At 48.3% G+C, this 14,426-nt stretch overlaps 3 protein-coding genes across 3 annotated transcripts; 1 reads left to right on the top strand and 2 right to left on the bottom strand.

The window, feature by feature from the left end:
- Positions 1-19: 19 nt before the first annotated feature.
- On the top strand, positions 20-5,164 carry N7447_008618 (DNA-directed DNA polymerase zeta catalytic subunit REV3; the record flags this gene model as incomplete). The annotated part of the gene is made up of 2 exons (XM_057232880.1): positions 20-254; positions 306-5,164. 2 exons carry the CDS (start codon positions 20-22, stop codon positions 5,162-5,164), a joined length of 5,094 nt encoding a protein of 1,697 aa, XP_057082422.1.
- A 201-nt stretch (positions 5,165-5,365) lies between these two features.
- On the bottom strand, positions 5,366-9,427 carry N7447_008617 (RNA dependent RNA polymerase; the record flags this gene model as incomplete). The annotated part of the gene is made up of 4 exons (XM_057232879.1): positions 5,366-8,547; positions 8,602-9,049; positions 9,104-9,260; positions 9,315-9,427. The coding sequence occupies 4 exons, from the start codon at positions 9,425-9,427 to the stop codon at positions 5,366-5,368; spliced, it is 3,900 nt and encodes a 1,299-aa protein (XP_057082421.1).
- A 1,288-nt stretch (positions 9,428-10,715) lies between these two features.
- Positions 10,716-14,275, bottom strand: N7447_008616 (uncharacterized protein; the record flags this gene model as incomplete). The annotated part of the gene is made up of 9 exons (XM_057232878.1): positions 10,716-11,327; positions 11,376-11,492; positions 11,556-11,684; positions 11,738-12,922; positions 12,975-13,127; positions 13,182-13,793; positions 13,855-13,949; positions 14,000-14,147; positions 14,201-14,275. 9 exons carry the CDS (start codon positions 14,273-14,275, stop codon positions 10,716-10,718), a joined length of 3,126 nt encoding a protein of 1,041 aa, XP_057082420.1.
- Between the last annotated feature and the right edge of the window lie 151 nt (positions 14,276-14,426).

Raw genomic sequence — 14,426 nt, 5'->3', positions numbered from 1 at the left:
GTTGCCACACACCCGAGCGATGGAGCCATTCCGCGTGCGTCTTAACTGTATCGATCATTATCAGGCCACCGCGTCGGAGCTGGATCCTCCACTACCTTTTCGTGATGACGTCTCAGAGAAAGATTTTAAGCCTAAAGTGCCCGTGATTCGAATATTTGGAGCCACCGAGACTGGCCAAAGAGTTTGCGTACATGTCCATGGTGCATTTCCATACCTCTACATCGAATACAACGGGTCCTTGGCGCCAGAAGATGGTTAGTGATGGTCATATTATGATATGACGGGTTGACTTACCAAAATTGTAGTAAATTCTGCCATCCGAACTCTTCATCTTTCAATCGATCATGCTCTGGCGGTCAGTTTTCGCCGAAATGCGTATGACCGGAGGACAGCGTTTGTGGCGTACATCACCTTGGTGAAAGGAGTCCCGTTCTACGGATACCATGTCGGATGGCGGTTCTTCTTCAAAATCTATCTCTTAAACCCCTTCCATACAACTCGCCTGGTCGATCTTCTGCACCAAGGAGCTGTGATGAAACGCCCGCTTCAGCCCTACGAGGCACATGTGCAATACATCCCCCAATGGATGTGTGATTACAATTTGTACGGATGTGCAACAATGAGCTGCAGTCAAGTCAAATTCCGAGCACCAGTACCTGAATATCTTGAGCTCAACAATCTAGACCATCGCTGGCACGATCGTTCAATACCACCCGAGAACATACTCGATCACCCTGCGTTACAGAAACAAAGCCATTGTGCACTGGAGGTTGATATCTGTGTTCAAGATATCCTGAACCGTCTTGATGTAAAGGAACGGCCTTTGCATCATGATTTCACCGAGCTTTTGAAACCTGTTGCAATTAATGAGCGGCTCGTTCTTAGCATGGCTGGACTGTGGCAGGATGAAACCCGCAGGCGCAAAAAGAGGATGGGCATTACTGATCCAGGAAGCACTCCGTTTGGACCCGAGGAATTGGTTTCAATGTCTGCGGATCCAAGAAATCAGTCGAGAGGTGGTTGGATACACGAGGAAGAATTTCGTGAAATGGCATCTCAGCTTGCCGCTAATGAGAAACACCAGGACAGCAACAAAGATACGACATTCGGGACATTTTTGGGTACCGATGACCATGCCAAAAATGTCAAGACTGCGTTGGATAGTGTCGAAGACTTCTTTCCTGACAAAATCAGTACTTTGACTTTTGATAGCAGCCGTTCCCAGGAATCAGCCGAGCAAAACGTACCAGAAATTTCGGTTGACGAGGGTCTCGCTCTGTCCTCTCAAGCTGACGGACGGTACTACTCGGATTCTGATCAAGGAGGGAGCTTATTGGAAGGGGGAACTGAACAGGAGCCCGAAACGAAAGAGGACCCACTGGGGGAGAGCTTTTACGATGAAGTCTTTGACGAATTGCCCTTCTCAGATGTGGCTGCACCTGCGGAGCCTACTGAAACCAGGAACCCCAAAGCGATTATGGATGGTGTCTACAAGGAAGAACACCCTGTAGCCCAAGAAAAAAGGACCAGTGGCCAGGGTCAAAGTAAAAGTATGGCCCCAAAAAGACAACACTTCGAAGCTCTCGATCTTTATCGTTCGTCTACGAAAAGACCTAGACATATGGCCACACACGCCTTGTCTGAGGGACTATTGGAACCACCTAACACACAAAAGTATCCGCAAGATGACAAACAAAAAAATGTTTCCTTTGATAGCAATGTGGATTCGCACGCGGAAACCTCGTCATCAGAACCCAAATCATCTTCCTCGCAGAGGACAGTCCGTCCAAAGGCGCATAGTTACACCAGCGGCCTGAAATTTCCGGTAGTCAAGGACCCTAATGATCCTCTGACCATTATGCGCTACAGTCAAGATGAGGCAAATCCTTCAAGAAAAGACTCCGAGTCATCCCAGCACCTCTTGGGTTCTTTCCCTTCTGGATCTGGCACGGAAATGTCAGGCAAAACTAGTGAAAATCAGAGTTCTTCAGAGCTACATTCGTCTGCAACAGTGGTGGGTCCAGCCTCCCTCGATCCACATCTCGCTGAGACCATGAAAAACCTCCATCTGTCATTCAATTTCGCACCCAACACATCATTGCGTTGTTTCAAATTCGCCAGCCCAACGTCTAGCGAAGTCAGCTCAACAATAAATGAGTATGGGCGTCCCTCGGTTGTATACCAGAAAGCATTTTACAGTGATGAAACGGATGTGCCTGAACGACCAAGAGAATATGGTGGCAGAGAATTTCGGCTAGAGAGCAACACCATTCACTATCTACCCGATTTTGACCCAATGGCAGAGTCACCTGCAATGGTTGGTGAGCAGATACCAACAGCACACGACCGACATCGTCAAGAAAAGGTTGATCAGCACCTCCGAGAAAGGTGTACCGCCAGGGTCTGGGAGTTTGCACCTGTTCCGCCAAGCCGGTCAGAAGTCATACAGTGGTTTGAAGAGCTAGAAGTCTCGCAAGCATGTAGCCAAAAAGCAGCCCAAAACATACCTGCCCAGAAATCCCACTTTCTCTCGCAGATCGAGGGCCCAACACAGAAGAACGCCCATGGCTTCAAATACTCGCAGAATGGAGTGTCCACTAGCGTGGAACACCAGGCTCAACATATGAGCACGATGAGCCTAGAAGTGCATGTGAACACGCGCGGAAACCTCATGGCCAACCCCGAGGAGGACGAGATCACTTGCATGTTCTGGTGCATCCAATCCGAAGACGAGGATCTCGAGGTCAACAGCCATCTTCCCGGAGTTCATGTTGGGATGGTTTACCATGGCGAGGACGTGAGGCCAGAAGCCAAGATCTCTAAGGCATTAATAATTGATGTCGAGCATGAGCCTACGGAGCTGGACCTGATAAACCGACTCATAGACCTTGTCCGGTACTATGATCCGGACATCATCACGGGCTACGAGGTGCACAACGCTTCCTGGGGATATGTGATTGAGCGAGCGCGCAAGAAGTACGACTTTGACATCTGCGAGGAGCTTTCAAGGACCAAATCCCAATCCAATGGACGATTTGGGAAAGAGGCAGACCAGTGGGGATTCAACCACTCATCGTCCGTTCGTATCACTGGGCGACACATATTCAATATATGGCGTGCTATGAAAGGCGAACTGAATCTGCTACAGTACACCATGGAGAACGTCGTCTTTCATGTCTTGCATCGCCGAATTCCTCACTATTCCCCTAAAGACCTGACGCAATGGCATCAAAGCGGCAAGCCTCGCAATATCCTCAAAATCGTGGAATATTTCAGTTCCCGTGTGCAAATGAATCTAGAAATTCTTGAGGCTAATGAATTGGCACCAAGGACAAGCGAGCAGGCGAGATTGCTAGGCATTGATTTTGCCTCTGTGATTTCCCGGGGATCCCAGTTCAAAGTTGAGTCCCTGATGTTCCGAATTGCGAAGCCAGAGAACTTCCTGCTCGTCTCACCAAGCAGGAAGCAGGTCGGACAGCAGAACGCATTAGAATGTTTGCCCCTGGTCATGGAACCGCAAAGTGACTTCTACACTAGCCCACTTCTAGTGCTTGATTTTCAGTCACTGTACCCAAGTGTCATGATTGCGTACAACTACTGCTACTCAACCTTCTTGGGGAGAGCCATGCACTGGCGTGGGCGAGATAAGATGGGATTCATGGATTACAAGCGACAGCCTCGGCTGCTCGAGTTACTAAAAGACAAGATCAACATCGCACCGAATGGTATGATGTATGTAAAGCAGGAAGTGCGCCAGTCACTGCTGGCCAAGATGCTTTCCGAAATCCTTGAAACCCGCGTGATGGTCAAAAATGGCATGAAAGCCGACAAAGACGACAAGGTCTTACAGCGACTTCTGAACAACAGACAGCTAGCGCTGAAGCTAATTGCAAATGTCACATACGGCTACACATCAGCCTCATTCTCAGGCCGAATGCCCTGTTCCGAGATCGCCGACAGCATTGTCCAAACTGGACGAGAAACCCTCGAAAAAGCCATCGCCTTCATCCATTCCATCGAACGCTGGGGCGCCGAAGTCGTCTACGGCGACACCGACAGTCTATTCGTGTACCTAAAAGGGCGCTCCCGCGACCAAGCCTTCGACATCGGCGAAGAAATCGCCGAAGCAGTAACAAACCTAAACCCGCGACCCATCAAACTAAAATTCGAAAAAGTCTACCACCCCTGTATCCTCCTCGCGAAGAAACGATACGTAGGTTTCAAATACGAACACCGGAATCAAAAAGAACCCGAATTCGACGCAAAGGGCATAGAAACCGTCCGACGAGACGGTACACCCGCCGAACAAAAAATAGAAGAAAAAGCCCTAAAAATACTCTTCCGCACCGCAGACCTCTCCCAGGTGAAGTCTTACTTCCAGCGCCAATGTGCAAAAATCATGCAAGGCCGCGTCTCCGTTCAAGATTTCTGCTTCGCTCGCGAAGTCAGACTAGGAACGTATTCCGAGCGCGGTGCTCTCCCCGCCGGCGCGATGATCAGCACAAAGCGCATGATGGAGGATTCGCGTTCGGAACCGCAGACTGGTGAGCGCGTTCCGTATGTTGTTGTTACCGGTGCGCCTGGGTCGAGACTTGTTGATCGATGTGTTGCGCCGCAGATGCTTTTGCATGATGCGCAGCTTGAGATTGATGCTGAGTATTATATCACGAAGAATATTATTCCGCCGCTGGAGAGGATTTTTAATCTTGTTGGTGCGAATGTTCGTCAGTGGTATGATGAGATGCCGAAGGTGCAGCGGATTCGACGGGTTGAGGGGTCGGTGCTGAGGCCGAATTCTGGGGTTGGGGTTAGTCGGAAGACTCTTGAGTCTTATATGCGCTCGTCGTCGTGTGTTGTCTGTCGGTCAAGATTGTCTGATGCTGCTGTGTCTGTGTGTGGAGATTGTCTGCAGAAGCCGCATCTTACGTTGCTTGATGTTGTTTCACGACTGCAGAGGGCGGAGAAGAGAGTTGTTGATTTGGAAGCTATCTGTCGCTCTTGTATGGGTGTTTCTCCTGGTGATGAAGCTAGCTGTGATAGTTTGGATTGCCCTGTCTTCTACTCAAGAACCAGAGATGCTGCTAACTGGAGACACTCCAAGGCTGTATTGGAACCTGTTGTTGAGTTATTGGAACGGAAGGGGGATGAAGGATTGGACTGGTAGTCTTTTGGATAGATATTTTGAAGTAATTGGTTTGACTTGGATATACCCCAGATTCTGTTAATGTTTAGTTCTACAAATTAGATAAAATTGAGCCAGTTTCATTCATATCGATGTAGACTAGAAGCTCACCACCTAACTATGCCAAACATTTTGGTATTATTTCTTTCTTTCCTTCTTTTTCCCTTTCAAAACAGCGAAATATCAGCTGTTAATCATGTTGATTAGAGCATCAAGCGCTGAAGGCTGCACATCGCCCTCCATTTCCACAATATCATCTGTTTCAGCCTCTTCCTTTTCAGTTTTCTCCTCGGCTTCCGTAGTGCCTAGTTCCACGCCTCCCTCGTTCTCATCATCCTCATCGAAACACACACCCACATCCTTGTCTTGGGGCTTGGGTTTGGCCATATCAATGCGTCGACAAGCAATGAATTCCTGATCCGGGGGCACAGAGGCAGAGCCCACCTCAGCCTTGGGCTTCATGTTCTCATGCACCTCCTTCGGCTTCACCTCCTCATCCATGCCTTCAACAATCTTGAGGATCTGCCGGTGAGTGTAGACCACGCCGTTATCGATAGGCTTTCCAGAATCGCCGCCGACCGCTCCCTCTGAGATCGGACCTTGTCGCGCCCGGCCGGTCGCAACATCACCGAGGACGTCGGGGAAAATCCAAGGGAAGCTAATAAGCGGAAGCTCAGTTGAGTTCACTTCAACAACTTTAATATCTTTTCTCTGCAGTGCCTCCTTGCATCGAGCCTCCAATGCCGCGGCTACCTGCTCCTGGGTAACACGATACATGGCAATGACCAAGGCAGGGATGTTTCCACCATAACGGCCGACTTTGTCGTAACATTGTTGGCGAAACCCACGACGGAGTGTACCCACGATTCTGCCTAGGTCTTCCTGCATCTTGTAGTCTCTAATCACAAAACCGTGGCGGAGTACAAATGTTGACCACACCTCAAACTCAGTGTTAATCTCATACTGAGCCATAATTTGTCGCATGTTCATGTCGAATTCTGCCTTGAGCTCACGGGCGTATTCCATGTAGGTTTCACTTGCTGGAGCTAGCGGGGATTCCAGGATGCGAGAGTCGAAGGGCTTCTCCAGCTTGGGAACGAAGTCAGGGGTGACCACTGCGTCGTACAGTTGACCGAGGATTTTGGTGGACCTATAAATGCTGGATGGTCTCTTAAACCTCTTCTCCATGAAATGGGGCCAGAATTTGGGATCTAGAGATCGGGCCATTCTCGCATGCGCACCGCTCTTGTTATAGTCAACTGCATCAGAATGAAGCTGAGCGAGACGAATGCACTTTTCTTCCCACACGCCTTTCGGGAGTCTGTCAGCCCAAGCCAAATGGGCATGTGCAATTCGGGGCAGACAGTCATTCTTCATATAGGTAACAAAGAATGAAGTGATTTCGTCAACTGTCACATCGTGATCAAAGTCTGGGGCTTTGGAACCCTTGTAGTCCATGCATTCGACGAACCATTTTGCTGGAATCAGATCGGGGTCCCAGATAACGAGGTAGTCATCGCCGTCAAGGTCACCCCCAGAGCACATGCTCGCGATGTCCTGGTCGCCAGTTTGGGGAAGCACAACCACGTCCCGAAGGGCTTGCAGCTCCGGTTTGTTCACTGCTCGAACCACACGAATATCTCCAGGATGAAGCGAAGGGTTGCGAGCGAGAATGCAGAGGCCTTCAATGACTTCGTACTCACCATCTCCATCTAGCCGGCAAATCTGGACAAATATTTCAGGAAGAGCGGCCAGTTTGTCTGCATAGGAGACTCTTCTGCGCGGCAACGCATTTTTATAGTACCCTTTCAAAACACCTGTCTCGTCCATGGCACCGAGAAGGTTGGCCCCTTGGTCTATGACGATCTTTGCTTTCTCTTTGAGATGCTTCAGATGCCAGGATTTCCAAAGCTCGAGCATAGTATTAGCAAATGGCTCGTCATGTCGTCGGAAGCCATCGGATACCATCTGAGCCAATTTTAGGGTCGTTTGGTTCGGGTCGATGTACTTCTGAAGAAGCTGAACAGCTTTCGAATCATTGCTCATGGCTCGATGGAAGCCACCCAGCATGCTGTTGAGTTTCTTGTGGAAGACTTCATCCGGGATATCCAGAGCAGAAAGCACAAGAATCAACTGGCGGTTTAAAGTTGCAAGAGAAAACTGGGACCAACGAATGATCTCCAAGCCGGCTTGATTGGTTTCGAACTTTTGTTGGCTTGGCCGAAGGTGTACCTCCTGAGGCAGAGGGTCTGGAGAGACAACCAGCATGCCCTTGGCTCCTCCAAGACGAAACTGGAAGGCCGAAGGTGGATCTCCAGTGAGAGTTTTAATTTTGTGCTGGGATGTGACCATTTGGGCAAGGAATTTGGAAATCTTTCCCACGCCATCTGAGAACGTGAAGCCGTTACGAATAATGTCATCACACGGAGCAGTTTGAACAGAGGATCCAGTGAAAGCTCGGGTTGTCGAAAAGCATTGTCCCAGTCTTGCAGCATATTTGGCCACATTTCGGATGTGGTTGAATTGGCCCATCCAGGCCCGGATGGTTGCCGCTGAGACACCGGCATCCGGTGCAAAGAAGTATGCGCCATGCTCGCGGAACTGGGAGTTCCCGAATGCAAGGAACTCGTACCGACGGTCTCCAATGGTGATACCGTTGGCCAATGTTCTTTTAACACGGGTGTAGATCTCGTTGTTGGAATCGCCTAGTGACGAGTTGATGCGACCTTCAGTTCTCTCATCTGTAAATCGAACTCGAAGAAAGCGCCCGGGTACACCTTTGTTCGACCATTCGCGCACGACTCGATTTGAGATGTCTACAGTTGGGGTGTTGTAGTAAATCGTAGTCGGGGTGACTCGTGCTGTGTGCATGAAGCAACAGTAGCTCGGAATCTTCGAGTCAGTCACTCCCTTGAAAAAATTGAGATTAAATATTTTCATAGGATCAAGATATTGTTTCTTCTCAGTTGCAACAAATTCTAGCAGTCTTGTAGCTTGGTCATCCCCGAGGTCCTTTATTCTCTCTACAAATTCGCGGGGCATGGTGAATTCAGAGAGATATCCCTGGGACAAACAAACCTCCAACTGATACCTGACTCTGAATGGGAGGTGCAGATAGTTCTGATCACCCAAGTCTTGCAACAATGCAGAAGCCTTGTTGGACTTGGACTCAGAAAAGTCAATCCAATTCCACACTGGCACCGGTCGGTCTAATTTCTCGACAAAGTGATTCCCATTTTGAATGGTGATGTTATAGTCCCTGAAAATATCCTCGACACGCATCAAATGGCGACTGGTATCGCCGACACGGCTCACATTGGGGTCCGCGTCGGGGACGAATGAGATCTTGAACACGTTCCATCGGCCTACCGAGAAACACCGGTAAGCTTACAGAATTACAATGGGATGACGGCACTTACCCAAGTCAATGATATGCCCCAATTTCTTCAAGCTTGTGGGGAGTGTCTTTAGTGAGTTTGGGTTATGTGTCACGGAGGTCTGGCGATACCAGCTATCCTCTTCTCTCCAGCTCAACGGCTCGGTCAATGTGGATCGAATGTCCTTGGCCTTTCGATGCCAAATGGCAGCGGAGTCTAGAACAATCAAGAAGGAGTCCTGTCTTGTGGCTTTATCGTATTGCTGATAAATCTGGGACAGTTGGAGAAAGGTGATTTTGACACGATAGTCATGTTGGGTCACATCTGCAGTCTCTGACCCCCGAATTCCCACTTTAAAGTACAGTACCAAGCACTTGCGCATGACATCGATCACACATCTGGGATATGCCAGGTTGTTGAAGCTTTGCATAGAATGGACAGTGGACCGACCTAGGAGGATACCGATATCGACTTGTATAGTTTTCAATTCCTTCAAAACAACCGTCAATATTTGAAGGTAGTCTCATAACATTCATTCACTGACCATTTCACCAGGCACCTGAACATCTGGACGGACTGGGCTCGGAATTGTCCCGTTTGAGTCACCACAGCAGATACTGAGCGATATCACTGCAACACGGCCACTCCGGAGTCTCATGCCGAAAGAGCCGGTTCTCCAGAAGTCTTCATTTGGAGGTGGTCTATGGATGGTCAGCCAACAGTTAAGCAACGTGGTGAATTGATGGGGTGCTCACTTGAAACGAATGCGTGCCCTCGAATCAGGACGCCCCGCGGCATCCTCCCAAATATCAACCGAAATCAGATTGCCATACTGATGGAAAGCCTCGTAGATGTCATGCGTGTTCATCTTTCTTGGAATATTTAACAAGTCCACCGCACAAGTTTTCCATGATGTCCAGGTTATCCAGCTCTGGACTGGCGGGGGCCGAAAAGGATGGCCAGGAGGGCCAGGAGGGTTAGGGACACCCAACCTCAAAAAGTTGGACTTTGGAATTTGCAAATTTGGAAGATCTGGGCCCGCCATCATGAAACTGGTAAGGCAAGAAAGCTTGTTAAGATGTTGAGGAGAGGAAGAGAAGAGAAGAGGAATGGTCGACGGATTATATAGGAAAGGATTGACACAAATAAAAGGAATGAATAAGAAAAACAAACGGAAGGTGAGAAATTAGGAAAGAGCAATCTTTCAAGAGTGTCTACTGTGGAAGGTACAGAAATGGATATAAGAAAAGGAGCGATCCTCTTCGAGTATTGAAGAACTGAATGTCGAATGAGAGCAGATATGACATGTGAGAGTTCACCCCATCACGTCTGTATTTAGTTAAGCGAGAATGAGCAGGCTTAAATGCAGCAAACATTTACTTACGCTTTGGGCCTTTGTAGACTATTGCTGCCATATTCTTCTTTTCAAAAACTAGTTTGATGTGAACCTAAGTCCCCCTGTACTATGTAGATCAATCAGTTAGACACACCCATTGTTCAGGGCGACCATTTCTGATCTACCCAGTGGGACTGATGGTTATATCTTTATCAAGGATAGGTTAGCTAGCACATTAAAGTGATGTCCCGATAGCGGATACATTACCTATTGCCTTTGGAAAGCAGAGGTAGTGAAACCGAATATGTGTAGTACTTGCTGTATACATCTAGCAAGCTTAATGTTGGTAAATGTCGGGGAAGATAAATTGAAAGTAGATATGGATATTCCATAATCAAGAGGGTACAAGCGAATACATCGCCGTCTAGGCCGAAGAGACTAAAACAGTGAATAATCCGAGGGAAAATGAAATGAAGGGAAGAACATACCCCAAAGCCTCAAAGAATTGCCTTGAAATAACGGCAGATAATACAGGCTTCGGGGCAGCGATGTCAGTAGTGATGCGTCCAAATAATTAAAGACAATGGTTAAGGCAGTTGGGGTTTCTAAGGTTGTGGTGTAGATTATCTACTACCTAGAAGTGTACATACAACGCATATCACGCTGAAAGACATATCAAAGGACGCTTCAAAAGGCAACTCGGAATACACATCAAATAGCATATCGAATATCACATCAGAAAACAACCGTTACGATAGGCATGATTCGATTGTCCAAGAATTATGTACATGTCAACGCCACCACTACCTAGGCAACCTTCTCACTGAGGAGCTATCTGATCCGCTGACCCCGTAAAAGCCGTACTGGAAAAGAGAAAGTCTCTAGAAAACTCCAGATCCATATCCAAATCTAGATTATGCAGCCTGCTCTCCTCAAAGTTCCTCTGAGCCTGTGTCTCCTGGAAAGAGGCATCCACCTGATTTCGTTTCGACGAAGTACTAGACTGTGATTTCGTCGGGCTGTTACGGTCAGCCTCTACCAGCGGTTTTCTGACAGAATGAGATATGCCAGTGGCTGATGGCGGGGTTTTTGTCTTAGAACCTGCAGCGGGGGAGGTGTTTAGGTCATAAGGTATGCTTGTTGATTTGCGATTTCCTCTTGGTCGTTTTGGAGTAGGACCATTAAAGTTGGAGGTCATGGATCCAAAGGGCTGTGCTGACTGTGTGTCATCTTCATCGTCGCTTATGGTGTGCAGGATCCTTGCAGCTGGAGCGGCGTCGACAGAGGACCTGGTTCGTTGGTGGGTTTGAGGGGCGTTTGACTCGGGGGCGTTGGCGGAGAAGCCCATCACGCCCATTAGACGACCGATGTGTTGTTGTGCTTCCGAGAACTCGCGGGCCTTGGCCGCACGCTCGTCTCGTAAGGCCTGCACCTAAATTCAACGTCAGGAAGTGCGGATTTTGATGGAGGTAGTGATTACCTTTCTCTCCAGGTGGTGAATCCGTTTGTCTTTCAATTGCACATCTCTAGAAGCATCAAGGGCGGCAGCTTGCATAGCTGCATGTAATCGCCGATTTTTTGTCTCGTGATTCACAATCTGAAAATGTAGGTACACGATTAGTTTCACCCATACCCAGATTTAATGCATGTGTAGACATACGTCAGATGTGGCCCGCGAACTTTCGGCTTCATGGTCATGTTTCAGCCTTTCAATCTCACTCCGCGATTTTTCCTCCGATTCTTCCAGTACACAATAAAGCCTTTTAACTTCAATGTTCTGTTGCTCAACCTGGAAAGAGTCAGTACAAACTAATTAGTCTTGATTGATGCCAGAAAACCCACCGTTGTTTCCATGCACCCCAGTTCCTTTCGCAAATCTTCCTCCTGGGCCAGAAGGCGGCTCACTTCATCTTCTTTCTCATCAGCAAGAAGCCTAGTCTGCTTCAATGCCTCTGTAGCACTAGCAAGATCTTGCTTCAGAGAGCTAGAGAGTTCAGATAACGTAGCTCTTTCGCTCGATACTTGATCGAGACTTTGGCGTATCTGTTCATTCTTCATTTGCAAACAGCACATTTCCCGCTGAAGCTCTTCCAATTGATCGTCCTTTTCAGTTAAAGTAGCCATCATCTCCAATTCCTTCGAGCGGGCCTTTTCTCTTTCCACAAGAACTGCCTTCTCGGAACTCTGTTGCTGCTGCTGAAGCTCCACGCGTGCAGATTCGAGCGACGTAGTCAGTTCGTCGGTGTATGCGCATTGCCCTTGAAGGAGCTGTTCAAGGCGTGTGTTCTCGTGACCAAGTTCAACAAAACAGTCGGATAAGCCCCTTGACTTGGTTTCGAGCTCTGTATTTTGGGTTTTCAATTGCTCGTTTTCCATCGCATATCTGTCCCGTTCTTCTTCAGCAGCTCTTAGGGGTCCTTCAACGTCGTGACAGCGACTCTCTAGGTCAAAGCACATATCCTCGATCTTTCTCATCATGCTGTCGTGAGAGGTCTGAGCATTCTGCATAAAGAGTTCGGTAACTCCAGAGCGCCAATCACGGGTTATCTGAGTCGACGAGAGATCATGTCTGTCGCGCAAGACAAGGGAGCCACGGAAAGCTTTGGGAGTTGTTGATGAGAACGCACAGTTAAGGCTCGGTATTGATTGCTCCACTCGTCCCACGAAGGATTCCATGACAATGTCAGTTTCGTTCTGCGCCGAAGCCTTGTAAAGTTTTAATAGAGATAGGAACAGCTTGTTTTGATTAGTGTATAGCTCAGATCCACACCATGCCGCACCACCGCATTGGCTTTCGCTTGGCAGCCTGGGAAAGTATTCAACCATTTCCCCAAGAGCTTCCCTCAGACGAGCCATGGAGTTGTTGACATTAGAAAATAAGAGCTCGGGATGTACTTTTTGCACACCAGCTAATACGAAATTTGCCAAGTTTAGTGCTGCAAGCTGTCTCATCCCCAACCATTTATTACCTCTTAAGACATCGGAAGTAAAGTTCAAAAGTTGACGAGTGGCAGGCTCTCCAGATTCCTATTGATGTCAGTTGTCAAAGTTGCCGACAAACAGGAGCTCTTATACTTACTGCTAAAGACTTGGCAAAGCATGGAATCAGTTGATGGGGTATCTTTTCCATAGTCTCTTGGCAATTTTCGGACAAAAGGATCTTTATGCCAAGTTCCCGTAGCTGGGATGGCAATGAATGTGCCGGGAGAAGTGTGTGCAAAAAGACAATTACCTATAATCAAGTAATTAGCAATTCGTCTCGATGCGCAAACTAGCCACAACTAACCATCGTTTGTGTTTGACCATAGAGACCGTCCCTGACAGCCTTCTCGCACAGCTTAGCAATCTTAAGCTTATTACCTGCTATCCAAGCCTGTTTCTGCTCAGGCTCAATAGCGTCAGCGATGCAAATGGCCAGCTGAATACTCTTAGCCGCCTGGGGCGGTGCCAGATTGCAACTGGATGAGCAAGCGAGTATGACACGCAAGACAACCAAGTCGAGCGTTTTGAGACCACGTTTCTGGCCAAAGAAATGCTTAATATTAAGAAGCCATGGCGCTTCCGATCCGTGTTGATTTTGGGATGCTATATTCAATGCCGTCGCAATCTGCGCAAAGGTTGCCAGACACAAGAGGTTGCCCATATGATCGTCCAAGTTGCGCAGGGTCTTGGTGAACTCCAGCTGGAGATTGGACATGACCTCGGATGGAATATCATTCAAGATCCGTGGCGAGCCTTTGAGCCCCGAGATGAGTGCGTGGAGAGGTGCTACAGTCTCAACGCAGGGATTCTCTGCCATCATACTAACTAGCTTCGTGATAAAGGGGGCAATCCTGGCTGGTGGCACAACGCCCGCTGGCAGGGGCGATGAAAATAATGCGATACATGCCGGGAAATACTACTAGAGTCAGCTGATGCGCCTCAGCGAGTATTTGTTGACTTGAAGGAACGAAGCTCACCTCGGTCCCATTAGTCTCCAGGGCCTTTTCTAGAAATGCGTCCAAAATGACCGGGTGTCGCTCCAGCAGCTCATCTCTAAAAGATGATGCAGATGCTAGATTATGTCAGACTCGTGTCCCAACAATACTTTCATTTAGCACAAACCGAATGCAGTGATCAGAGACAGAGCGATGCGTGATCGGGATAAGGCCTCGACCAAAACATCAGCCAACAACCCAGCTTGGCAGGGCTTGGATAATGCCCAGGCGCCAATTGTCGAAGATCGGCTTTGGGATACCAGATCATGGAGATCCTGCACGGGTATTATTAGCATGTATACTCCAATGCCTGTCTTGGCCGAATTACCTGTAACGAAGGTACGTAAGGCGCAGTGACTAGGCGTTCTACCTCACGCACTAATTGAGCGAGTTGCCCTTCCATTTTAAAATTGCATAGATGTTACTTTGGTGGATCCGGTTAGTACGCGATTCAGTCTGACAAAGTTGATGTCGACGTGGACGAGGTTCTCCCCACCGTTGCCCCGTCAACCATTGACATATTCACTTTTCTACTTGCTCTAAATTATCCCAAT

The sequence above is a fragment of the Penicillium robsamsonii genome (genome assembly GCF_028829455.1).
Source record: "Penicillium robsamsonii strain IBT 29466 chromosome Unknown utg000005l_segment0_segment0, whole genome shotgun sequence".
Taxonomy (NCBI): domain Eukaryota; kingdom Fungi; phylum Ascomycota; class Eurotiomycetes; order Eurotiales; family Aspergillaceae; genus Penicillium; species Penicillium robsamsonii.
The sequence above is the reverse complement of the archived record's forward strand: the minus strand, read 5'-3'. Positions and strand labels throughout refer to the sequence as shown.